The sequence below is a fragment of the Enhydra lutris genome, unplaced genomic scaffold (assembly GCF_002288905.1).
Source record: "Enhydra lutris kenyoni isolate GAN:26980312 unplaced genomic scaffold, ASM228890v2 scaffoldscaffold34, whole genome shotgun sequence".
Lineage (NCBI taxonomy): Eukaryota > Metazoa > Chordata > Mammalia > Carnivora > Mustelidae > Enhydra > Enhydra lutris.
This window is the reverse complement of record NW_019154118.1, coordinates 10191445-10217302: the sequence shown is the minus strand read 5'-3', so window position 1 is coordinate 10217302 and position 25858 is coordinate 10191445. Positions and strand designations below refer to the sequence as shown.

The 25858-nt window shown below is 44.6% G+C and overlaps 2 protein-coding genes across 3 annotated transcripts in view; one reads left to right on the top strand and one right to left on the bottom strand.

Annotated features, from left to right (window-relative positions):
- Nucleotides 1–11595, top strand: LOC111153867 (transforming growth factor beta regulator 1). Of its 2 annotated transcripts, none has more exons than XR_002641046.1 (9): nt 1–347; nt 2116–2186; nt 2837–3069; nt 3682–3818; nt 4111–4257; nt 8495–8592; nt 8837–8947; nt 9241–9469; nt 10202–11595. XR_002641046.1 is itself a non-coding variant. In XM_022513141.1 (9 exons), exons 1-9 carry the CDS (start codon nt 198–200, stop codon nt 10345–10347), a joined length of 1236 nt encoding a protein of 411 aa, XP_022368849.1. In that variant the 5' UTR covers nt 1–197; the 3' UTR covers nt 10348–11595. The 2 variants fall into 2 exon arrangements, 1 of the variants encoding a protein (XP_022368849.1); XM_022513141.1 differs by having other exon boundaries at nt 9327–9469.
- Nucleotides 11596–13313: 1718 nt separating this feature from the next.
- LOC111153910 (sialic acid acetylesterase) overlaps nt 13314–25858 on the bottom strand; it is a 39262-nt gene continuing 26717 nt past the window's right edge. The window contains exons 6-10 of the mRNA XM_022513219.1: nt 25220–25329; nt 24537–24670; nt 17299–17453; nt 15902–16091; nt 13314–14494 (exon numbers count right to left, since the gene is read on the bottom strand). Coding sequence (XP_022368927.1) covers nt 14243–14494; nt 15902–16091; nt 17299–17453; nt 24537–24670; nt 25220–25329 — 841 coding nt within the window. The 3' untranslated portion in view covers nt 13314–14242. The remainder of the gene's footprint in view (nt 14495–15901; nt 16092–17298; nt 17454–24536; nt 24671–25219; nt 25330–25858) is intronic.

The following is a 25858-nucleotide window of genomic DNA, read 5'->3' as shown; positions in this document are numbered from 1 at the left end:
GACGCGGAAGTGCGGGGAGGTCCCGGGCCGAGGTCGGTTGCCGGACTTCTGGCGCCGCCGTCCGCCTTGCGAACGTTCTGGAAGGATAGATTCCTAAGAGGCCGGATCCCGGCAGCCCATACAAGACGAAACCGGCGCCTCTCCGCTTGGGAGCCGATGCCGGCTGCGCCCCAAAGGCCCCGTAGCGGGGCCGGACCATGAGCCTGCTGGGCGGCCCGGCCTCCTCGCCTCGTACCCCGCTGCAGTCCGGCAAGGCCAGGATGAAAAAGCTCCCGAAGAAGAGCCAGAACGAGAAGTACCGGCTCAAGTACCTGCGGCTGCGCAAAGCGGCCAAAGCCACCGTGTTTGTGAGTCTGACCGTCACTCGGCCCCTCTCCGCTTCGACACTCCTGATTCGCGACATCCTTCCCCTACGCCGTTCCCCTCCCGAGTGGCAGGAACAGTAGCATTAGCTTTTGCAGTACACGTTACTTGCCAGTGGCCTTGTGTCCTTGAACAAATTAGGTAATTTCTGTACTCTTCTCTTTCCTGACCCGTGAGAGCCAACTGCTTTTCAGAGTTGTGAAGATTAAGTGAGGAAAGTAAAGTGCCCATAAGTCTCAGTCATTGTAGTTCTTACCGCAAAACTCTTGGAAAGGCGTTTGATTCTCAGGAGAACCCTAGAGTGAGGCATTGTTTTTAGAAATGGCCGCACTGAAACCCAGAGAGATGACTTGCTCAAGGGCACTGTGTCAGAATCCAGCTTACACACCCTGGTCCTCGTTTCTTTACTACTTCCACTACACAGCCTAGGCCCCAGCACCCCAGCATAACTGACCTCTTCCCTCAACAGGTTTGTGAAGCTTTCAACAGTTTACCCCTTCTTATTCCTTGAGTCTCCCAAGTATTTCTGCTGTTCTTTTACTGTCGGGGCACTGAGTGTGTTGAATAAGAGAACTAGCGTGCCTGCCACAACTTGTGGTGGGGTACTCTGGCTTGCTGGAGCTCGCCTCAGTGCTGGGCAATAGGGAATGGAGTCCTCCAATGGGCTTCCATGTCTGAGTCACCACCTTACCTCTTCTTTCTGCCAAAAGCCTTGAACATCTCTCAGCATTTTTGGAAGGATAAGGGAAGGTTTGGAAATGAGAACATTCTTTCCAAAAGCACTTGCTTTGTGCTCTGGAGAGAAATGAAGAAAATAGAATTAAGGGGACTTGATACTTCATTGGCCATTCCCCTTCTTTTATCCCCTCCATGTCAGAGGTACCTAAAGTCTCTGTTCCTAGGATGTTGGGTCCACCAAGGACATGAAGTAGGCTTTGTGAAGAGTCTGAGGTCTCACTTGTGGAGCATCCAGATGGGAGCATTTTCTTTACAACTGATGCTTGGGAAACAGATCAAGTCAGGAAGATGATACTTGAGTACACATAAGTAGCTTATGAAGTTTAAGAATTTTGCATACTACAGGTGATTTTATTCTGTCCAGTTTTTCTCTTTAAGGTTCATACTACATGGGATGCTTTGAGTTAGGTTGGTTTTATAAGTCAAGGCACTCAGGAACAGGTACTTCTCATACTTGTAAGGATTAAATTTAAGCAGTATGCCCTTTTCTCTGCCACAGGCTACCCCAATCAGGGTGATCCTACATCTTGGTTTGCCTAGGAGACCATGGCCTACCATACTGTACTGGCATCATAATTAATAGCACCCGCTTTTCACTCAGATATGCCCCAGATCAATAAGTTTTGTAATTACCCATAGTGGAACTTACTCTACCTTTACCTGTAGGTTTTTTTAATAGTTTGCAGGGTAGAGTAGCTCATCCTTCTCACCCAGCAACACAGACTTTTTTGGTTTGAAATATAGCTCCTCTTGGGGTGCCTAGGTGACTCAGTCTGTTAAGCACCTGACTCTTGATTTTACCCTGTGTTGGGCTTCTTGCTGGGCATGGAGCCGGCTTCAGATTCTCTCTCTTTCCACTCCCTCAGCCCTTTCCCCTCACCTTCCTTCCCATCTCGTTCCTGCATGTGAGCTCTCTTTCAAAAAAGAAGAAAAGAAACACAGCTCCTCTTCCCAGCGTAATACTTTGATCTTTTATTCTTTTTATGTGATTATATCCAAAAATTTTTCTTAAAGGAAAATGCTGCTATTTGTGATGAAATTGCTCGTCTGGAGGAAAAATTTCTTAAAGCGAAAGAAGAAAGACGGTGAGCTGCCTTCATTTTGTGTTCACAATCATGTTTTCAGTGATTGATATGGTGTTTCTCTTCTGGGAATTTTTCTCCAGTGGAATTTTTGTGCATTATACAACCCATTGGCTACTGATCAAGTACAGAGAAACAGTCTCTAGTACTGGTTCCCATTTACCCAAGTCTTGTTGGACCCTGGGGATGAGACAGCTCCTCTATTCACCTTTCTCACACAGCCCTCTTGCCACATCTAAGGAGCTATCTTCTTATAACTCCCCAATTATAAAGGAGAAGGAATAAGAGAAACTGCCTCTCATTCCGCAAACACTCAGTATGTACTGCTCTCTGCAAAGCACAGTGGGTACGTATAAAACATATACATAAGCAGGTCGTGGTGTGCGCCCTTTGGTACCATAACACCGTCAACATCAAAGGAGAGGAACCCTTGTGTAGATGCAAGAGAGATAAGCTACAGTCCTTTTCTTTGGCTCCTTAACATACTGTCCTCTGGAGCTTCATTATTCCCTGGGCCCAAGAGGAACCTTGTTTTTATAAGTGTAATAATCTTTGTATATAACTTTGGCTTTTCCAATGCTTGAGTGAATGAAATACTGAACTGAGATAAACCAGAAGTTCATACCTCTGCTCCCTTTCCTTCCCCACCTCAGGTATTTGCTAAAGAAGCTCCTTCAGCTTCAGGCTCTAACTGAAGGGGAGGTACAGGCTGCAGCTCCTTCCCACGGCACCAGTTTGCCCCTGACTTACAGTCTGGCCAGCTCTGTGGGAACTGTACAGGGAGCCGGGTCCATTTCTGGGCCCAGCACTGGGGCTGAGGAGCCATTTGGGAAGAAATCCAAGAAGGAGAAAAAAGAAAAAGGCAAAGAGAACAACAAACTGGAAGGTACCTTGGGGAGAGGGTATCACTTGCCCCAGTGGCCCAGTGACTAATGGCAAAGACCTGGAACTAACTGATAGACACAAATGACCACGGATGTCCTGAAACCCTCCTTTGACCCTTAACCGGCCCTAATAGCCTTGGAAGGCAAGTGTATTAGAGCCACTTTGGGTGGAAGAATTCTGGACAGACCTGCATAAATGAAGGGAGCAGGCTCTGGACACACACACAAACACACACACACACACCCACACCCACACACACACCCCTGATTCCCTGGGGTGCCTTCAGTTTATCTTTCCCAGAGGCAGGGAAATGGGCTAGGTGGCCTTTTGAGCCTGCGAATGACTTGGGAGATTTCTGATCTGATAAATGAAGGTAAGAGGCCTTAAAAAGTGCAAGCCTTTTAGGTCCTCAGCACTAATATTAAAATTAGCGACTGCCAGGTGGGTGGGTTAGAAAGATACTCTGGGCTTTGAGGGAAAGTCCTGTGTGCTCATTCAGTGAGTACAGAGAAGGAGGATTGGCTTATTGCTCTTAGCATTCACATGTAAATTTTTCCCTTCCCCTCCGCATTGGGAGGGGCCTAAAGTGGGTGACCCCAGATTTGCGTTTCAGTTCTGAAGAAAACATCCAAGAAAAAGAAAATGGAGGGAGGTGCTCGCAAGCTGGTTCAGCCCATTGCCCTGGATCCCTCAGGACGGCCTGTGTTCCCCATCGGACTGGGGGGTCTAACAGTATATAGCCTGGGGGAGGTGAGTGAGACCAGCGATACATAGAGAGGAGAATCAGAAATACGGGAATGGGGTTGAGCCTTCCCTCCCTGTTCCCATTAGCTGCAGCCCTTTGCTGATCCAGACCAATCCCAGAGAAATTCCAGTCCCTAGGAAACAAGGTCAGTTTTGTCTGCTGCCCAACCAACACACTCTCTGTGATTCGAGTCACTCTTTGCAGCCCCAAAGTGGTCTTAAAGGCTACCACAGTCCACTGGATTCCTCAATTCTCTCCAGCTACCTCATGTGCTGATTGGGGGCATCTTTCTTATAGATCATCACCGACCGACCTGGCTTCCATGACGAGAGTGCCATCTATCCCGTGGGCTACTGCAGTACGCGGACATATGCCAGCGTCAAATGCCCAGATCAGAAGTGTCTATACACCTGCCAGATCAAGGATGGCGGCTTGCAGCCTCAGGTACCTGCTCTGCGAATAACCACCCTTTTCATTTCTTTCTTTCTTTCTTTCTTTCTTCCTGTCTGTCTTTGAGAACCTTCTGTGTGGCAGCCACTCAAATAGTTATTACCTGATTCAGCACTTAGAATACATACTGTATAATAACCATCTGGGTAACTCCAAGATGCAGAAGAGCGATTGGCCCTAAGTCAGACCTTTGTTAATAAGTGCTTAAGTTGGGATTTGAATCTGTCTGTCTTACTCCTGACGCCCTTTCCTTTGAACCCTGCCGCTTGCACTGTTGCTATGGTGACCATGAGTCTGAGCGAGTCTGCTTATGTGCGAGGTGCAGGCCTATATACCAGGATGAGGACTTGGATACTCCACTATTTCAAGAAGGACTGAAACAGAGGAAGCAAAGAGACTGCATATTAGTTTCTGATTGCACACACTCTTAAGGGCTTGGGAGACGTGAACCTTAGGCTTATGAAATCCTTCCCACTGCTGTGATTGAAGGCAGTTCATTTTCCCCAGCCATCACCTCTGATCATTGGGAAAAACAGACCATTTTCAGAGTTCCATGCTTCACTGTCTGATTATGTTACAGATCACTAGAAAGTTAGGTGGAAGGAGGTAGAGGCAAGGAAAGAACCTTTGAGCAGAAGCTGAGAGCCTGCCTGATGCATGTGGTAATAGCACCCTGACCCAGTCCTGGTTAGAGCACTGTTAGATGCACGTGAGTGTTCAGATGACCTGGCCATCGCAGGAGTTCTGTGTAGAAAGTACTCCAACCGAAAGAGTCATATTGTAGCAATATACCCTCTTTATAACAGATTTATAAATTCAGTGCAAGTGTAATCAAAAGTTAATAGCCTTATAATGGATATTGACAAGCTGATTCTTAATTTCCTGAAAGACAAACTGCTGGACTATTTCTGAGAAGAAAGGTTTGTGGGGTTTTAGTTTCCTTTTTTTTTTTTTTTTTTTTTAAACTTGTTAACCCCTCTTGACATAATTTTCAGGTACATCATGAGTTTCAATTCTTTTTTTTTTTCTCCAACTAACATGAAGTGGTATCTCTAGTGTGCATATAATGCATAGAATACTTGAGTATGCTTCCACATGATTTTTCTTCATCTCTTTGTTTATAAATGCTACTAGGACTTTTAATTACTGTAACTTTATAGAATGTTTTATACTATATGTTAACAGAAAATATAGAAGAATATTTTTATAATCTTTGAGGTAAAAGCTTTTCTTTAGCAAAGCATGAACTGTAGTAGGAGCCATGAAGGAAAATAGTAACAGATTTGACCATTAAAAATTTAATGAACGACAAAAGGCCTAATAATCCAAGTTAAAACTCAAGGAAAAAACAGGAGGAAAATATATAACAGGGAATTAATATCCAGATATAGTGCTCCTGTGGTCAAATATAAAAAACAAGCAGATACAACTGGTATTGCATAGAAACAGTGCAGACGGTTGGTAAGAAAGGACCTCATTAGCAATGAGGGAAATGCAAATAAAAAGGTCTTACTTTGCTCATAGGTGAACAGCAGAGAGAGTGATAAAACTTAGTGTTGGCCAGGGTGTGGAAAAACAAGTATGCATTAGTATGTGTGAAACTGTTTTCAGTCTTTTGGAAGGCAACTTGGCAATATTAACAAGTTTAATACGTGTGTCCTTTGACCCAGAATACTGCTAGGTATTAGAGCATCTCCTAGAAAAATGTGCAAATGTGAATAAAAGAGTTACGTATAACAATATACAGCATGGCATTGTATGCAATGGCAAGAAATTAGAAATAGCCGAAATGAACATCAGTAGGAGAATGGTTAAAAATTAACAATTATCCACCTTGTGTAATATTATGTAGCAGTTAAAAGAATGAAGTAGAGTTATGCATGCAAACAGGGAACGCTCTCCAAGACCAAAATAAGAGATTTGGGCCTTTTATTTGCTCTTTGTGCAAAACAGAATAGTGTACGCACAATATAAAAGGTTGGAATTGACATGGCCAATACCAAATAAAAGCGTCTTCCTGGAGTATTTGAAAATAATTGCTTGCAGTTTTTTCATGCAAGGCTAAGAAATAAATACAAACCATCAGTATCTTCAGTTGGCAACATATGTCACTGGCTGAAGTAACAAAACCACTGACTAAAACTCACAAGACAAATTATTGAGAAAATTGAAAGAGCTCTGAATTTGACACAGTAAAATTGAAGTAAAAACTGCAGAAGAAAACAGCTGCAGAAAGTAGGTAAAGTAGGTTTTGGATTCTAAGAAATGATTAATCACATGATTGAAAATACACAGAAAATAAATTAATCTTATGGAATGATTTGATTAAACATTAAAAAGCTGGATACTGTTTTGTTTTTGTTTTTATTAAGTTTTTGTTTAAATTCTAGTTAACATACAGTGTAATTAATATTAGCTTTAGGAGTAAATTTAGTGACTCATCACTTACGGCACCCAGCGCTCATCACAAGTGCCCTCCTTAATCCCTGTCCCCCACTCAGCACCACCTCCCCACCACTCCTCCAGTAAACCTCAGTTTGTTCTCTCTAGTTAAGAGTCTGTTTTATGGTTTGCCTGTCTCTCGCCTTTTTTCCCCCATGCTCATCTGTTCTGTTTCTTAAATTCCACATAGGAGTGAAATCATATGGTATCTGTCTTTTTTTCTACTTACTTCTCTTAGTATAATACATTCTAGCTCTATCCATGTTGTTGGAAATGGCAAGATTTCATTCTCTTTTGATGGCCGAGTAACATTCCAGTGTGTGTGTGTGTGTGTGTGTGTGTGTGTGTGTGTGTGTGTGTGTGCATGCCACCTCTTCTTTATCCATTCATCAGTTGATGGACACTTGGGCTGTTTCCGTTATTTAGCTGTTGACAGTGGTGCGTGTTTCCCTTCAAATCACTGTTTGTATCCTTTGGGTAAATACCTAATAGTGCAGTTGCTAGATCACAGAGTAGTTCTATTTTTAACATTTGGAGGAAACTCCATACTGTTTTCCAGAGTGGCTATACCAATTTGCATTCCCACCAACAGTGAACGAGGGTTTCCCTTTCTCCATATCTTGGCCCAACAGCTATTATTTCCTGTGTTGTTAATTGTAGCCATTCTGACCAGTGTCATGTGGTATCTCATTGTAATTTTGATTGCATTTCCCTGATGATGAGTGATGTTGAACTCTTTTCATGTGTCTGTTAGCCATCTGTGTGTCTTTGAAACAAATGGATACTGTTTACTTTGTAGAACACTGGTCAAGGAGTTTAGTTGGCAAAACAGAACTTACTACAGAAATACTTTCCTTCGGTCGTCTGGGTGGCTCAGTGGGTTAAGCCGCTGCCTTCAGCTCAGGTCATAATCTCGGGGTCCTGGGATCGAGTCCCGCATCGGGCTCTCTGCTCAGCAGGGAGCCTGCTTCCCCCTCTCTCTCTCTGCCTGCCTCTGATCTCTGTCTGTCAAATAAATAAATAAATAAATCTTTAAAAAAAATTTTTTCCTTAACAAAAATTCACTGAACTTACAGAAAATTGGTCAAAGAATTAAGTTGGCTAGATAGTATTTGTTACAAAAATAATCTCTTGGCAAAAATTCCTCAGTATTAGTATAATTTTAGTATTAGAGGGTTTTTTCATAGTCAAGATATTTTGCAGTTCAAAAAATAAATGAGCCTTGCAGTAAAAATGGCTATGTTCCTCCTAGATACTACAAAGTAAAGCTAAGATTACATGATCTTATTTTATTTCATAATTTCTAAAACACCATTTGTGGGGTGCCTGGGTGGCTCAGTTGGTTGAGCATCTGACTCTTGATTTCGGCTCAGGTCATGATCTCAGGGTCATGAAATGTAGCCCCATGTCAGGCTCCCCTCAGCAGGGAGAAAGTGGTGCTCTTTCTATGTCAAATAAGTAAATAAATCTTCAAAAAATTTTTTAAAAATACCATTTGTATTTGTACTTAATAGATGTAAGTAAGTGGATAGGAAAAGGACGTAACAAATTGAAGTGTTGACTGCTGGAGAACAGTCAGGCAGGTGTATAGAACTGAAACAGCCAGAGGACTTTGTGTTTTCTTGGACTCGTTTGGATTTTGAATTGCGCTCTAGGAAACTGTGCCCACCTGCTAATGTCATGGGCATCAGCTTCAAGACCTAGAGTGAAGAGGTAGTTAGAGGAGGAGCATGACTTTCTACCACTTGCTTCTCCAAGGTTGAGCTCATTGCCCTTTGGTCTTTCTCAGTTTGAAATCGTTCCTGAAGATGACCCCCAGAACGCCATCGTCACCTCTTCTGCAGATGCCTGTCATGCAGGACTGCTCAAGGCCATAAGTGCTGCTCTGTAAGTTAAAGCTTGGAGACAGCCTAAAGAGATCACTTGTGGTACAGTAAGACTTCCCTTTTGTTTAATGTCTGGAGACCCCATATCTGTAGATAGCTCTCTGCAGATTCCTGCATCCTTTCTGTTTCTTACCACAGAGTATCCACGTCAAGAAAGTGTGTTCTCTACATTCATACCCCAGTCCTAAACCCACTCTCATCTCCCTCTCCCCTCGTAAACTACAAATCGTTCCTCTCCTATTTAGGGGGAAACTAATGCCCAACCTGCTTCCTTCTGGAGCTGACTTTTTTGGGTTTTCTCATCCGACTATTCACAACCTGATCCAGAGCTGTCCAGGAGCTCGAAAATGCGTCAAGTAAGTGTGGTCAAATCCATTCTCTTGAGAGAAGCACCGTGAGCGGCAGTTACTGCTTTGCTAGTTCTGACGCTCACTGAGCCACTTCTTTGTGCAGAGCGCACTTGCTCCTCAGCCAGTGTACCTCAGTGGTGGCGCTCAGCCTCAGGTGAGCGGGAGCCAGCACCCCACGGAACCAGAGTTACCATTTTCTCTGAGTACCATGACAGCAAAGGCACTGGGAAGTCCTGCAGGAGAACGTGTCCCTGCAGACACCGATCTTCTCTTAGTTACTTTGTTAATATGATTTTTAGATACATATGGGGAGCAATCTCTGGAAGTAAGAATGGGCTGTACGGCTCACAGACATCCCTTATGACAATGCCCTTGGATCCTGCAGTTACCAGTGGGTGAAATTTGAGGTGTGGAAACCTGGAGACGGGCAGCCACCGCAAGGACTGCCAGACACTGATGCAGCTATAAGCTTCGAAGCCTTTCAGAGACAGGCCTTTGGTGAAGATCACAGTGATCCCATCCTGCCAGGTATCTTAATTTTACCTTTCTGGTTTGAAAATGGACTATTTCTAGGCTGACCTCTACGCTTCATTCAGAGTCGAGTACTGCAAATTGCTGGGCATTAAGGGATAGAAACTTCACCGCCCCGACCACAGAGTCCCGGCGTGAGGACGGGCTGGCCTGCCGGGCTCCCCGGCAGTGCTGGCAGCAGTCACACGGAGTGGCCGCCATCAGGATGAGGCAGGGCCCGCAGAGAAATTAGGCTTTTTTCCTAACCTGAGTAAGACCCAAGCAGAGCTCCAGGGGAGAGTAAAATTTAGTAAAATTTTAGTAAATTTTAGAGAGTAAAATTTTAGTAAAATTTAGAGAGTAAAATTTCAAAGGAAGTGGAGGAAACCAGGTCATGGCCTTGGTCCCACCTGTTTGGTGGATTCCCCCCACCTCCCCCCGCTGATGGGTGGAACAATGAGGGATCTGGCACCGGGTCCTATAGGGAGAGCTCTGTGCTAGAAATAATAGAATTCAAATTCTCTCTCTTTCTCTCTGTAATTTACTGTATAACCTGAGGCAAATCACTGAATCTATTTTGGCCACAGTTTCCTTCATTGTGAAAGTCAAGTTTCTGTCGTGTCTTCCCAAACAAGGGCAAGATTTGGCTGACAGGTGTAAGGGTGTTGGGAATTGAAAGGACATCCATGTGTCTGAGCAATCCCTTGAGATTCCCAGGCAGCAGGGAACTGAAGGGATTTTCTTCTCCAGGATCCTTGGACCTTCCAGAGCTTCAGCCCACACCCTTCGTGTCTTCTTACCAACCCGTGTTCCTGACGCACGAACCCCTGGTGGACACTCTTCTGCAGCGCCTGAAGCCTCTGTCACAGTGTAGCCCAACTCCGTCCTCAGACTGAGCGGGAGGGGATCGCATACCATGTCATTTAACTAAAGTAAAATTCCGAATATGGAAGAAGACTGCATTTCAGGAGTGACGAGATAGCACATTTTGTCATGGAGGCTCCTGTGGTGACAGTGTTCCCTGGGAAAAACTTCAGCTGCTTTATTTTTAGCAATAAATTTCTCTTTACAGATCTGCTTATTTTCATCTTGTTGTAATCAGGATTTTTTTTTTTTTTCCACTTAGCTCTGCCTGAGGTAGAGTAAAAGTGTTCTGTGAGCCCGTGTGAGAGAAGGCTGCTGACTCAGGAGGGAGAGGTAGGAGTCTGACAGCCTTCCGCCTGGATTCTGATCCTAGCTCCAGGAACGATGTCCCGGCCCCTGCTACCCAAGCAGCTGCCTTATTTTCATGTCAGTATGCTCACAGCCCAGTGCTGCTTGTCCCCAAGCTGGAGAGGCCAGGCGGAGGCCCGCCGTTCATCTTTTTCTTCACACGCCACATCCTTCAAGGGAATCAAAAGGTCCTCAGTAATCCTGTCTTCCCACTTTGCTGTTCTTTATCCGAGAATGTGCTTGTCGCTGAACGCAGAGTCCACATGATCACACAGATACATCGTGTCGGGGGGCAGCCCCCATCCATCTGCACGACAGGCTGACCCTGTCACTTCGCTAGCCGGCTAATGACATGACTGTATTCCACACATCCGAACATGTCAGCCTTGCTTACGGGGCTGAGGGGGAGGTTTCAAACCCTCCTCACCCGACCTGGACCACAGTGGAACCATGCGCCCCACCAGGTTCCCCGAGCCGGCTGGAAGGAAGTCATGGAAGGACCCCAGAAGGGGCAGAACGGGGAAGGAGTGGTGACAGGCGTCACTGTGCTGCAGTTCCTAGCTGCTGACTGGGGACAAGAAGAAGGGGGATCCTGTTTCCCAGGAGTAGATGGGTCGGACAGCCGCTTTGAGAGCAAAGCACACTGGCCACGGAACTCAGAAACTAGAGTAACCTCTGTTAACTCTATGACTCTTCCCTATAGTCCTTTTATAAGTTTGTATAGTTTTTACAGTGTAAAAAGATAAAATTTGGGTAACAACAAACCAGAGGTATAAAGGGGAGACTCAAAGCTGTTAATGCTTTCATGTTTTCCTTCTGTCGCTGCCTGAGTTGGCTGGACATGTACACTTCCACAGAAATGACAGCTGCTGCTTTTACATAGAGCAAATACCTTCTCCTTGTAGTGCTGTTGGAGTAAAACATAAAAGCGAGCCTCGCTTTTTTTTCTTTTTTTTTTTTTAAGATTTTATTTATTTATTTGACAGAGACCACAAGTAGGCAGAGAGGCAGGCGGCGGTGCTGGGGAAGCAGACTCCCTGCTGAGCAGAGAGCCCAATGCGGGGCTCCATCCCAGGACCCAGGAGCTGAGCCAAAGGCAGAGGCTTAACCCACTGAGCCACGCGGGCACCCCCTCAAAAGCGACCCTCACTTTAAGAAAGACTTTTTTTTTTTTTTTTAAATAAGTTACCATGCTATTTGCTTTAATCTGAGTATTTACTTTGTATCTTTCCTAGAGGAGTGGTTCTAAATACAGATCTCAACCCATTGTTTGCTCCTAAACTTAGGGAGCCAAGACCTCTGTTTTTTAAATTAAATAAAACAATTAGAACTAAGTAGAAGACATCACATGTCAAAATGTTGAAATTTGGGTTTCGACTATAGTGTGTATATGTATATTTATATAAAAATCACATCAATACACACAAAAGGGGTACATGGAATAAATGTAAAATGTTTTTACTGCGGATCATTTTTAAAAACTTGATCCCCCCCCCCAGTAGGTTTAAATTTGACAATATCCAGTGTCAATGGGAGTGAGGCTAAATGGCACTATACCTTGGGCTGTAAACTGTTTGCCCCTTCAGGAGAATTAAGCTGTAAGTATCAAAATTTTAAACATACTTTCCTTAAAACTGTTACTCCACATTAAGAGTCCCAAGGAGGTAAGTGCACTATGATGTCTGCACATAACATTCTCACAGTATTTGTTACAACAGGGAAAGATTGGAAGAAATCTCTATGTCCACTGATGGAAAATTGGTTGAAGTAGGGGGCTCCCACAAACTGAAACACTTAAGTTATACTCAGTTTACATAGGAAAAATATTTTACTAGAGTAAGTCAAAAACATTATAATATGATGCATAGTGTGTAAAATATAACCGAAGAAAATCAAGTGAATGTTTACCAAAATATTAAATGTTTTTTGCCAAATGATGAATTTTGGGGGTGATTCTTACTTGTTTATTCTTTTTTGTTAGAGTCCAAATCTGCAGTAATTATAAACTTCATTTTTCAAATACTAAAAAGTTATTTTCATTTGAAAAATAAACTGAATTCCCACAGAATGTTTTAAATGATTCAGCCATTAAAAATGAAGTTTCACATGATTTCTCATTAATTTATCTACTACTTGAAGCTGATTTCTTCCCTGTGTTGCACTTGGTGACTGGGGAAGGAAGGAGCCTGGGCATATGGGTCCTGGCCATGTCGAGCTACCTGCAAATTAGAAAAGCCCGTGTGCATGTGTGTTGGCAGAGGGGAGGGCAGATTTACTTTTTCTCAGGAGTCTGTTCCTAGGTTTGTAGTTCCCCTTAGGTCAGATGCATACGAGGTCAAGGCATGGGTGTTGGGAGTTAACTGCACACCAAGAAGCCCTCTGAGGAGCCAAAGTTCCTTGCAGACTGTGTAGCTGTATTGGTTTTTTACAAAATAAATTCTGGCACTGACTTGGGGATGCTCGGAGCTACACCGGGGCCCCCTGGGGTCAGGTGCTTCGTGCTTTAGTTCTTTTTCCCATTAAGAGAGAGGAAGCTACTCATGCTTCAGAGGACAATTTACAAACCTGTTCCTAACCTGGTTTTGATGGGCTATAAATTGCCACTAATGATTATATTTTTATTTCCAGATTCCAATAGATGACACAGTTATCAAGTTGCTGTTAGCTGTTTTTAATCAACCAATAAATAGCATTACGATTCTTAACAGTCCATACAGAGCGCGCTTTCACATTTGTCCCATCTGGATTATTTTTCTATATGCTTATCATGGAGCTTTATTTTCAGCCTCTTTTTTCTTCCATCTGGGTTATCCTTTTTATAGGTAAACCTCTTACCTTAAAAAGCCTGAGATTATACTGAACCTGCTTGCTTCTCAGGAACCTCTGTTGTCATGTCCTGAGCCTGTGACTCCCCCACCCGTCCCTGGCTGCCCACATACGTTCCTGGGCCGCTACCAACGCCCCCATCTCCTCCTCCCTCAGGCAGCCCCTCCGCGCCATCCCACATGCCTGCACACGGGGCTGGTTGGTTTCAGACAGTCACATTATCATTATTTAGACTGAAGGAACAGAACTGTTTTTGGCTTCGAGAACACAAATAGGGCTAGAAAGAGTTCAGTTCTACATAAGGAAAAACTGTTGGGAAGTTTAGAAACTTTGTACAGAGATTCAGTAACCACTCGCCAGATCCTGTAAAGAACACATAAATAATGAGCCTTGAAATCTCTTCCAGCCGTGTATTTCCACCCAAAGCTGTACGTAAGGTGACAAAAGTGTGACACCGCACGATCTCCACAAGGCAAGCGAATGACACAGGCTGCATTTGTTTGTAGCTGGGAATTAGTCCAGTAAGACACTAGGCTGTCTAGGGGACAAAAGGCAAGCATCTCGTTTGCCTGCCAGCGCTGGCTTGTCTCCTATTCAGAATCTAGAAACAACCATGTGCTGGCTGGGAGCTGGCCAGGCGGCTTTGCTATTAGTTGCCTTGAAAAGCATTAGTTGTCATCACTTCAACACCTAAATGCCCAAATCTCAAGAACCCACACTTAAGGCCAAGATGAGGGTCATGAGGCCACTACGTCACTCAGCAAGCTCGCTGTGCTTGCCCCGCCTTGGGTCCGTCAGAGACGCAATGAAGGGAGGGGCTGGCAGGGTGCTGCTGGGGTGGTACAGGGGGCACTGCTTATATTCACAAGGCCACGTGGTCCAGGCGTAACGAACAGCAGCCAGAACGCCACGGCAAGAACGGATATTCAGGGCCAGTGTCTGGGCTGAGAAAGCGTCCATGGGAGCTGGGAGCCACTTGCACTGACGGTCACGGCAACATGAGACCTAACAAGGGAATGATAACATCGCAATACTTGGGTCAGTGAGGCCATTCCAAGAGACTGGAAACTCCTCATTAAACAGACTAGGAGGGAGAGAAGGAGCCACGCTCAGCCAAGGATGCCTTTCCTACAAGAACCAGAACAAACCCGAGTTCAGGTTGGGTTTGGTCAACACAGCCATAGTGTGATGAGAAATGCTCATGTGATCAAATCAATCTATCAATAAACCGTTCAGTGACAGGGAGGCAAGGAGGCATCATCACATAGAGCGTTTAGAGAAGGCTCCCAGCAACATCCGCGTCTGACCCGATGGCACAGCAGGGAGGAACTGAGCCCGTGGAGCGGTCCAGCTGCTGCGAGCGCTCTGGCCCGCCCAAAGGAGCTAGGGAATGAGGAAGGGGCACAAAGGGACCTTGGATAATAAGCCTCTCTCCAACCAGAAACAATCCAAGGAAGGGGACATAAATTATCCAGTACCCATAGGTGAAATTCTGTCCTGCTCCCAACTAGGATTCTGGGTCTGGATGACAGGCAGACTGCCAGCTGCTGACAGTTCGGTTCTCTACAGGGGAGAACCGAACTCAGCATGGAGACTTCTGGAGAACTAGAATTACCTTAGCCCCAGTGTCCAGGGAAGCTCAGGGAGGTAAGTGCTGCCCAAGCACCTGAGGCCAGTGGGTGTTGCAGCTGGGACGCCAGAGGAGGACAGCCCTAGATAAGCTAGTGTATAATTCAAGTCGGTCTTTCGTGTTCTTTCATTCCTGCCAGTGCCCTCTTTTCATACACTGCTCCCCCCGCCCCATCCAGCCTGATGGCCTCAGGTTCCCAGAGACACTCATCTCCATGTTCCAAGAGGATTGCCTCGACCCGCACCCCCAACCACGGAAGACCCCTACACAGGCTCTTTAATTATTTGCCCTCGTTCCACAGTGGAATGACCCTCACTAGATACTAGAAGAAAGTAGTTTCATTACATTAATTCACACTGACTTACAAACCCCCAAGCTAAGCCTCTCAAAGGAAACACTAAATTCAAAAATATATTAGAATTTGGGATCGTGTGATATAAAAAGACATCCAAGGATGAGGGAAATACTCAGGAGTAAGGAATCTTTCAATAGGTAACCTCCACAGAAAGCCCCAGGCCCTTACCAGAGCAAAGATGGCTGCTCTGGGAGCAGAAATACAAAAGGAATATTTAATGTGAATTCCTTTCCTGGACTGTCCTATCAAATTACCACTAAGTGAAAGAATTAATAGCTACTCAGTCACTCCTCTGAGATAAACTCCACCCTACTAAACGCCAAGCTCTACCTCACAGAAATGTTACAATTAGAGATGGGCCTCGGTGTGGAGAAAACCCTGACTCCCGACACAGGACGAACCCCTACTGTTTCAACATTCTTCTCACCTCAAATATCTTGTCCTGCTTCTGCCCCTGGATTTCCTGTGAATATGTGAGGTTGAGCAGCCCCTTGTCAGCCAGGAGTTCCATGTTCTCAGGCAGTGGTCCTTGAAAGATCAACTTCTCACCATAAGCCACAGCCCGGGCCCCCAAGTGCAACCTGTAGGCCACTGTCTGTTTGTCTCGAGGGTGGATGCTACAGGAGAAAGAACAAGCAGAGAACTTGAGCGCAACAGTAACCACACTTAAAAAAAAGAAAAAAGAGAAAAGGATTACACAAAGCACCCTTCAGGAAGGTAAGAATGAAGATGACTAAATCTAATAGCCAGTGACCAGTGGCTTGTCAGTTTAGGAGACACGGTGAATTGTGACCATAAATGGGGCTCTGGGCCTCCTATGGGTGAGAAACCATGAAAAAGCAGGTGACTTAGAAGGAAGGAATAAAGGTCCCTGAGGGAGGGAGGAAAGGCACTGGAGGAGAGCTGACGCAAAATTCTAGCCACTGAAAGTCCTGTGTTTCATCTGAATCCATCGTTCATCACTCAGTCCCCTCCAGGTTTTATTCATTCAATCAATCAATCTTCATTTGTTCAAAAATAAATATTTGGGGCACCTGGGTGGCTCAGTGGGTTAAGCCTCTGCCTTCAGCTCAGGTCATGATCTCAGGGCCCTAGGATCGAGTCCCGCATCAGGCTCTCTGCTCCACAGGGAGCCTGCTTACCCCTCTCTCTCTGCCTGCCTCTCTGCCTACTTGTGATCTCTCTCTGTCAAATAAATAAATAAAATCTTTAAAAAATAAAATAAAAAAATAAATACTTGTTCAAGTTCCTACTATAAGCCAGACACTATGAGTTGGGCCCCATTTCACTTCAGATCCCCCTGTATCCCACAGCTAGCATGTGGTAGTCACTGGAGCCATTCACAGATATCCCGTCACTGCCCCTCTGAGTTCAGGGAAGAAGTCCACTTCCTGCTCGCCCCAAGCCGGAAGCTCGAAGCCTGGCAAAGCCAGATGACCTGCTCTGGCCAATGCGATGTGAGCAAAAGCTCCTTTCACCACCAGGGGGAGACTTTAAGGTGCCTGGAAACCCAGATCAACTTGGAATCTGTTCTTCTGGATCTGTGAATGACTCTAACCAGCAAAGCCTCTCCGATGACCTCCGTTGACCTTCTTCAGACATGTGGTGTGAACAAGAAATAAAATGTCCTTGCACCAGGCACTGAAACGTGGAGGGTTTTAGTTACTGCAGCCCATGCCAGTGTAAATGATGAACAGATAATGCCCCTAAGGTCCAGTCCTTACAGCACCCACTCTTTGCCCCCTCATAAGTGAACGTCAGAGTGAAGGCCACAGACAAAGAACAGGGAGTATTGTTCAAACAAAGCCCAAGAAGCACCTGTACCTGCCAAAAGGTGACTTCCTATCACAGAGATCCATTGCTACTGCCATGAAAGTGTTGGGCATCCTTGCGTTGGGGACATAGCCGAAGTCTGCTGTTTGATGCCAACGGATCTGGGGGAATGTGTCATCCGAGGTTGCAGAAAGATATGAAGATAACTAGAAAGCAGAGAATGTTGCATCAGAATCCTGTCCTAGAGTCTTCTTCATAAGCAGACTCTGCTTCTGCTTCATTCATTCATTCAAATGCTCATCCAACAAGTACTTAGTGAGCTTCTTACCATTGTGGCTAAATACCCCTCCCCCGACACCCCAGTGTGTCTGTGCTGTCCCACCCATCAAGAGGCAGAGCCTATTTCTCTTCCCACTGAATCTGGGCTGAGCCTATGATATTCTCCACCCAGCAGAATGCAGTAGAAGTCACCCTCGGCCTCTGAGCCATTGTCCCGAGTGCCCTTGCCTTCTGATTTCATTTTCCTGGCACCTGGGGATGGCCAGGTAAAAACAGTCCAGCTGTGCTGCTGGAGAAACTACATGGAGACGGGGGCCTTGGACATCGGAAGATCCTTAGGAGGGAGAGGGGTTAATGACCCTGTGGGCTCAGCAGAGGGGACAGTCACGTGAACGCTTGAGCCTTCAGTTCAAATTGCAGCCACAGGAGCAAGCCAGGCTGACATCACATCGAGCAGAGCCGAGCCGCCCCAGCTGAGCCCTGCCTGACCCACCCATAGCATCATGAGCAAATACAATGGCTGACGTTTTAAAGCCACTAAGTTTGGGCGTTGTTTGTTACACAGCAACAGGTAACTGACAAATCGATCTAAAACATGTTCAAGTGCTATAAGGAACCTGAGAGGAAAGCGCCTGTGAGCATGTGGTAAATTGCAGCAAAGACCCCAATTCTTCCCCGCTTCCTATAGCCACACCTTCCTGCCATCTGGCTTTGGGGTTTCTCCCAGGAAAAGAAAGACTGGGTTTCCCCACCACTTTCTAAGGTGGTTTTCTTTGGTCAACAGACTGAAACAGAAGTTAGGACACGTCAGTTCCTAGCCTCAGCCTCCAGAGACCCGTGTGGTTCCACTTGCTATGTCACATTTCTGCTGTCAGGAGAATGACATGCTTGGGCTAGCCCACAGCTCTCTGCTGAGGGGAGAGTGCCGTGGGACGGACTCTCCTCCTCTAACCCACTCCAGCCAAGCCTAAGTGAGAGCCCCCACCTGCCACTGACCCACAGAGATATGAAAGAATTCGGTGGTGCTCAGCCAAGATCAATCAGCCCCCCAGCGACCCACACATGTGAGCTATAGTAAATGTTATGCTAAGCCATGGAGTTTTGAGGTGATCTGTTACATAGCGATAGCTAAATGGTACAAGTACTTCCCAGCTTTGTTGAGGGGACAGACCTGTACATAAGAAATGTTAGTCAACAGTAATATAAAGTAGTATGAATTAAATGCTACAATGGAGGCACAGACAGCAAGTACTTTGCATTAAAGTTTATTATTCCAAGACAACAGGGCCTCAGAATATGTAAAAAAAAAAAAAAAAAAAAAAAAATCCTTGGATGGGCCCAGAAAATATGAGTAGTCACTACAAACAGGATATGTCAGAATCTTATAATATGCAAACCCAAGAAAGAGAAAGGCAATTTTGAAAGCAAGAGAGAGAGTAATCGAGCTGAACCAAAGGGTTTATGTAGGAAAGACAATGTTGTTAAGACGGTGAGGCAAGTGTTTGGATAGAGTTTCTAACTCCCCCACAAGCAACAGGGGATCACTATGGAGGTGACGGTTGCAGAACACTGTGAACGTACTAATGCCACTGAACTGAATGCTTTAAAATGGTTAATTCTGTATGAATTCAACCTTAATTTAGAAATTAGAGAGCCACTGAAAATGATTAAAGGACTATTTCAAAGGATTCATCTAGTGATCATGCAAATGATCCCGTGAAGAAAAGAACCCAAAAGCAGAGAGGCTGACTGGTTTAAAAGCTACCAAAACATTCTAGACACATGAGAGAAAAGGCCTGACCTAGGAGAGCAGCAGAAATGGGATGGGCAGGAATAAGACAGCCTAAAAGACAAAATGACAGAAGCAGGCAACCACCTGGATAGGGGATGGGACCCAGAGAAAGAACACCCATCTCGGGATTCTGCAGATGTAGGTAAGGCCCTTTATGGGCTGACTTCAAGATAACCCAAGGAAGAGTAAATGCAGAGCCCAACTCAGTCAGCAAATTCTTTAAAAAAGGAAAGTCTGAGAAGAGAAGTCTGAGACTCTCTCCTGCTGACCTTCAAGAAGTCAGCTGCCCTGAGTTCTACAGCTTCAAAGAAACAAATTCTACCAACAGCCACCTAAGCTTGGAAGATAACCCCAAGCCTCAGCTGAGACCCCAGCTCTGTCCAACACCTTCACTGCAGCCCCAAGCGGAGGACTCAGCTAAGCCAGGCATGCCAGACTCCTCGCCCACACAAACTGTGAGATAAGAAATGTGTGTAGCATTGTTTTAAGCTGCTACATATGCAGAAATTTTTTATGCAGCAACAGAAAACTAACATACCAGGGAAAGAACTTTCCAGGCAGAAGGAAAGGAAAATGGCCGGCCCTAGGGCCGAGTATGCCTGGTGTGCTGGAAGACTAAGGCAGCCAGTGCAGCTGACGTGGAGCGAGTGAGGCAAAGAGAGTTAGGGCGTGAGGGCAGACGGGCAGGGGCGGCAGGGGCGGACCGCCTGTCGCTTTGCTGACCTCGCTTGCGTGGCGGAACCACGGAGCCTTCTGATGCAGCTTACATTTCAAAGGATGGCTTTAACTGAAATGATGAGACTATCGTAAAGGGGAGACAAGGTAGAAGCAGGAAGACCAGGAAGGAGGCAAGACTTCAAGGGAGAGATGACGGCACCTCAGACTAGTGCAGGAGCAGTAAAGGCAGTAAAAGGGCATCTGACTCTGTAACATCCTGAGTAAACGCTTTCATCTCGACTTAAAGTTGACAGACTCCTACTCCTGCAGAGGACAGAGCTCCTGGGAAAATTCTTTAATATTACTCAGATGCATGTGGCCCCAACGCTTCCTTCCTCACTTCTCTGATATTTATATCACCCTGTTCTCTGAATTAGACCACACCTTATTCTTAGCCCCCGTCCAGCCAGTGAGAAGCATCAACCCACCACCCCTCTTTCACAGCCATGATCTAACAGGCAGTCAGGCCACAAGCTGGAAAATGGTGTGGTGGAGCAACCACACTATCATTGGATGCCATTTGCAAATTTCTGTCCCCATCAGGGGAGATACGTCATGAAGAGACTGCTCCCCCAGCCTTCTCACTCTCAGAGCCAGCAAATAGCTGAGATCATCCCGACAAATGTGGCCAAATGGAGCCTTGAGCACAGGAAGTGTTCTGCTTCTTGACCTTCTAGAAAATCCTCAGGAAAACACTGGAGAGGTTGCAATGGTAGAAGAAAGGACACGATCTTGAACTAAGGGGACACTTCCAGTTCTCTTATTAAAATCTCTTAGGCAAATCTGCTTGAACATATGAAATGATAAAAGCTGCTGAAGCTTCATAAAGGAACTTGGTGAGAAGACACAGTGAGTGACCCTACTCCTTCCCACACCACCCCCAGAAGACTGAGAGCAGAACCGTGGTCACCAGCCAGTGTCACGATGAGGATCACGGCAACAAAGCTACCAGAAAGAGTCTAGGGTAAGTAGTAGCCTGAAGCACGAGAGAGAGAGAAATGCTAAATGCAGCCACGGCAGCCCAGGAAGTTGTTTCAAAATGGCAGCAGGGAGGCCCGTTTCGTGGCTTGCTCTACTCCAAAGCAGCCACACGGAGGCACCAGCACACTCCATACCCAAAAGAAATTCTTGTTTTCCCTGATCTGAGATCTACCTACTAGGGTGCTGTTCAGCCTCCAGTAGCAATGAGTAGAAATACTGCTCCTAATGAAGGCATATGATTGGCCACAGAATAATAAAGTGGCCACACTCAGGGCACTTTACAACAGCATACTGCACTTTGCAGTCCACTCCACCGTTCCTCCAGACCCTTCGTACAAAAGCATACTCCCACGGACTTCCTAGCCTCCTGGTCTTCCTTTCCTCCCACGCTCCAGATCACCTTCCTACTACCTCTCGCACACACATATCTTAACTCCACTGAGCTCCAGTCCTCCCTCTCTAACGTCTCTCTAGCTATTAGCACCATCATTTCAAACTCAACACCGGTACAAACTCATCTTTCCTCACAGACCAACTGTCCCTCCAGAGGTTCTGACTTCTCACATTGATAATAATTAAGACTAACATTACCTGGCATGGGCCAGGTTTTATATGGATTAACTCACGTAATATCTAAAATAATAAAGATAATAATAAAAATAATATTTCAGGGGTGCCTGGGTAGCTAAGTGGATTAAGCCTCTGCCTTCAGCTCAGGTCATGATCCCAGGGTCCTGGGATGGAGCCCCACATCGGGCTCCCTGGTCAGCGGGGAGCCACTTCTTCCTCACCTGCTCCCCAGCTTCTGCTCTCTGTCAAATAAGTTAAATTATTTTTATATATTTTTAAGTTTATATTTAAAATATTTTAAATAATATATATTTATTATTTATATATTTATATATATAAATATATATAATTTATATATATAAATATATTATATATAATAATATATTTAATAATATATTAAATAATAATATATTTAATATATTATATTAAATAATTATTTTTGATATTTAATAATGATATATTAAATAATATATTTAATATATTAAATAATAATATATTTATTATTTATTAATATATTTTAAATAAAATATAAAATATAAATATTTTATATTTAAATATAATGTAAAAATATATTTAAATATTTTAAAAATTTATATTTAAATATATTTTTTATATTTATATATAAATATAAAAAAATCACATGGCTGGAGTCAGAGCTGGATTTGAATCCAGGCAGACTAGCTCCACATCCACGTGCTGAACCACTATTTTGTCATGTTTGATATGTCCCCTTGAAGGTATACGTTTGCATTCTCAGCTTTCCACAAGCAACCAACAGATTTTTGTCGATGATGATCAGCTAAAGCCGGGAGACTAAGGGACTTAGTCTCACGAAACAGAAAGGCCTGAGCGCAAGGACCAGGTCTCTCTGATTCACGCTCTATTTCTAGTACCTTACACAGTTCATGGCGTATAATAAGCATACGACGCATGGCTGGAATTGGCTGAAGTCACATTCAAATCACCATCTACACAGCAAAGACAAAAAAAGAACCTCAAAAGTCCAAATGGAGTTTCCACCAACAGAAACACAGAGCTGATGACAGGGCTTGCTATTTTGATAATAATGAGTAGAATCATCTTGTTTTGAAGTCAAAACAAATGTGAGAAAGGAGAAAGAACATGGTTGTAAAGTAATTATAAGTGGAAAGAAAGTCTATAAAAATCTTTATCCAAAAAAAGGTATGGTGAAATAGGACAGGGTGGGGGAAATGTGAGGACGGCGAGCGCGAGGGATCTGGGGGCCGTGCAGAGCCAGACAGCTGGACGCACGTGTGTCTGATTCAAATATTAAAGCCTATTCCATTATCACACTGTGAGTTGGGCCCTGCTTTTCCAACACCTTACTTGTTTTATTTCCTATATTCCAGGCAAGTCAGAATGACCACCCTGCTAAGATGTCTATGTCTTGGAGGGGCCAAAGGAACAGGTAAGGCGACACCATTATGAACTTGGTTAAATATATTTCTTCCTTTTCAGCAAGAGGAGAGCAGAATCTTTCCAACTAGTTGCCACTAATTAAAAGTATGATTTCTCTTGACATCTTTTTTCATTCATGTGTTAGGCCGTATTTAATGGACTGCCAACCAGTAAGGTACTGGGACGAAAACGTGATCCAGGAAAAGGAGGTCATGTGTGCAACTGACATGAAAGTAACATGGGGAAGGAGAGGGTGCTAAGTACCCCAGATGCTAAAAACTCACAGAAAGCTTCCTAACCTGATACCCAGGCTGAGCTCTGAGGCATGAAGTTGGCTAGGAAAGTGTGGGAGAGGAAGGTTGCTCCAAGCAAAGAGCACGAGCAGTGGGCGGGCAGCGAGAGAGCAAAACTTCGCTGTTGGTGGGGAAGAGGCAGCACTGGTTAGGGAGGCTGTGGGGAAGTGGACATTCTCACACATACCTGCTGAGAGTATACAATTAATCCAAATTTATACACTTCTACAAAGAAACTTGAGGACATGTTCAACGCCTTAAGAAATGTTCAACTTGATCTAGCAATTTCATTTCTGGGAATTTATCTTACGGAAAGAATTAAGTACATATGCGATGATTTAGCCACAAGGAAAATAAGCATGCTGCTGCTTTTAAAAGCAAGACGTTTAAAGCAACCTAAGGGCCCATTTATTGAGAACTAGTTAAATAAATTAGAATACAGCTGTATTTCAAAGTACTCTGCAATTATTACAAGTTGTGCTTAAGATTAATATTAACTGGCATGAAAAACTGCTCACAATATAACATTAAGGCAGAAGCAAGCTATGGTACAATGTTATGGTGTGGATCTCATTGCAAAAACACATGAGCAGAAGAGGTCTGCCTATGTCAGGATTGGGGAATTAGAAATGTATATGCAACTGATGAACCATTGAACACTACATCAAAAACTAATGATGTACTATATGTTGGTTAATTGAGGGGCACCTGGGGGGCTCAGTGGGTTAAGCCTCTGCCTTCAGCTCAGGTCATGATCCCAGGGTCCTGGGATCAAACCCTGCATTGGGCTCTTTGCTCAGCGGGGAGCCTGCTTTCCCCACCTCTCTCTCTCTCTCTCCCTGCTTGTGATCTCTGTCTGTCAAATAAATAAATAAAATCTTAAAAAAAAAAAAAGAGTGTTCTATATGTTGGTTAATTGAACATAATAATAAAAAAAGATAAAAATAAAATAAAATAAATAAAGTGGAGGTTGAGTGACCAAAAAATGTTTCAGCTTCTTTTTTGCTTACTTTTAAATAGCTTTAATGCACATATATACCTTTTTTAATAAGTATTAATCACTTATTAACCTTATGTTGCAGATGCACTTGCCCATCTGTGAACTGAAATGAATTAAGTCTTACACTCATTTCTTGACCAGACAATGAGGGCAAAAAAAGGAATATGGATCCCAGGAAAGAGACCTCCACAGCACACCCCCACACTGATGCCCAAACCTTCCTTCCCTCAACACATACCTGGACAAATCCAAATGGGAAGAAACGCTCTGTCTCCCCCTGGGACCCCCGGTGGAAGGTCTGGCGCCAGTCTTCAATGAGCGCAGGGAATGTGCAATTGTACAGGTCCCTGTTAAAATCCACGTTGGACTCCCCTAAAAACAGTCCAGATTGTGAGAGGGGCTTGGGGTGGTTGCAGACACGGCCACGCATTGCTCCCCAACCTCTATCCATACCCTTAGGGAGTGGGCCTTCCTGCAGTCTTTCTGGACTGGCCAAAAGGGTCTTACAAAAAGGCTGCAAGCAGAGGCTTGAAGAGTATTTCAGCTTTGGGTTTCTCTCTCTCGATGCACGGGGAACCCTGACACTGCAATGTCAATGATAAAGAAGGCTAAACTAATTTGCTCAAGGCTGAGAGGCCACTTGAGACCACGGTGCCCCAAACCTTGGTCTCAAAAGACAGACAGGAAGGAGAAGCCATCCTAGGTCATCCAGCCATCAGACACCTGCCAGGTGGCCAAAGACACATCAGACATCCCAACAGAAATTAACCAAAGCAGTCTGTACAGGAAAACTACCCATACAACCCAGTGAATGGTGAGCCAAATAAAATTATTATTGTCTAAGTCACTCAGTGCTGGGGTGCTTTGTTATGCAGCAGAAGCTAACTGATACAATGGAGAGACGGCAGAATGAGCACTCACCCTGGTACCATATCACCCCTTTCAGAGTCATGTTATGCAGTGGGTGGATCATGGCATTCCAGAGAACAGAGTGCTTACTGGGACCCGTCACAGAATCAGACTGAGTGAACCTGCAATTGATAAGATCCACAAGTGTCACGAGAGCGCTAGTGACATGATGATCCCAATACTTGTGTCTATCCAGCTTTCACTTGGGGTGAACCTCTCATGAAACCACACAGAATCAGACTGAACCGCTCTGTTTCCCATGTGAACAGCCTCCAACTTTCATATCTATCCAGGTTCTCCCTGGGATAAATGTATCAGTCAGCTTTCTGTGAGTCCAGAGGGGGCCATCCCAGTTTCCAGATAAAGTCACTAAGACCAGAGAGGAGGAGAGTTTTATTATGAGTGTCTCATGCAGACATTTTATCTAACCAGCATTCAGTGGATGGACACTTGTATTAATTTTTCTTCTGATCTTCCTTATAGCTAAAATTACTGCATAGAAGCTTAATTATGTCCTTAAGATAAATCCCCAGAAGTGAAATTCCTGGGTCAAAGGGCATATTTTTTCAAGGCTTTGAACACATTCTTAAATTTCTCTGTAAAATACATCGATGCGTTTATACTCGTGGCAGCTGTATATGAGAATAATGC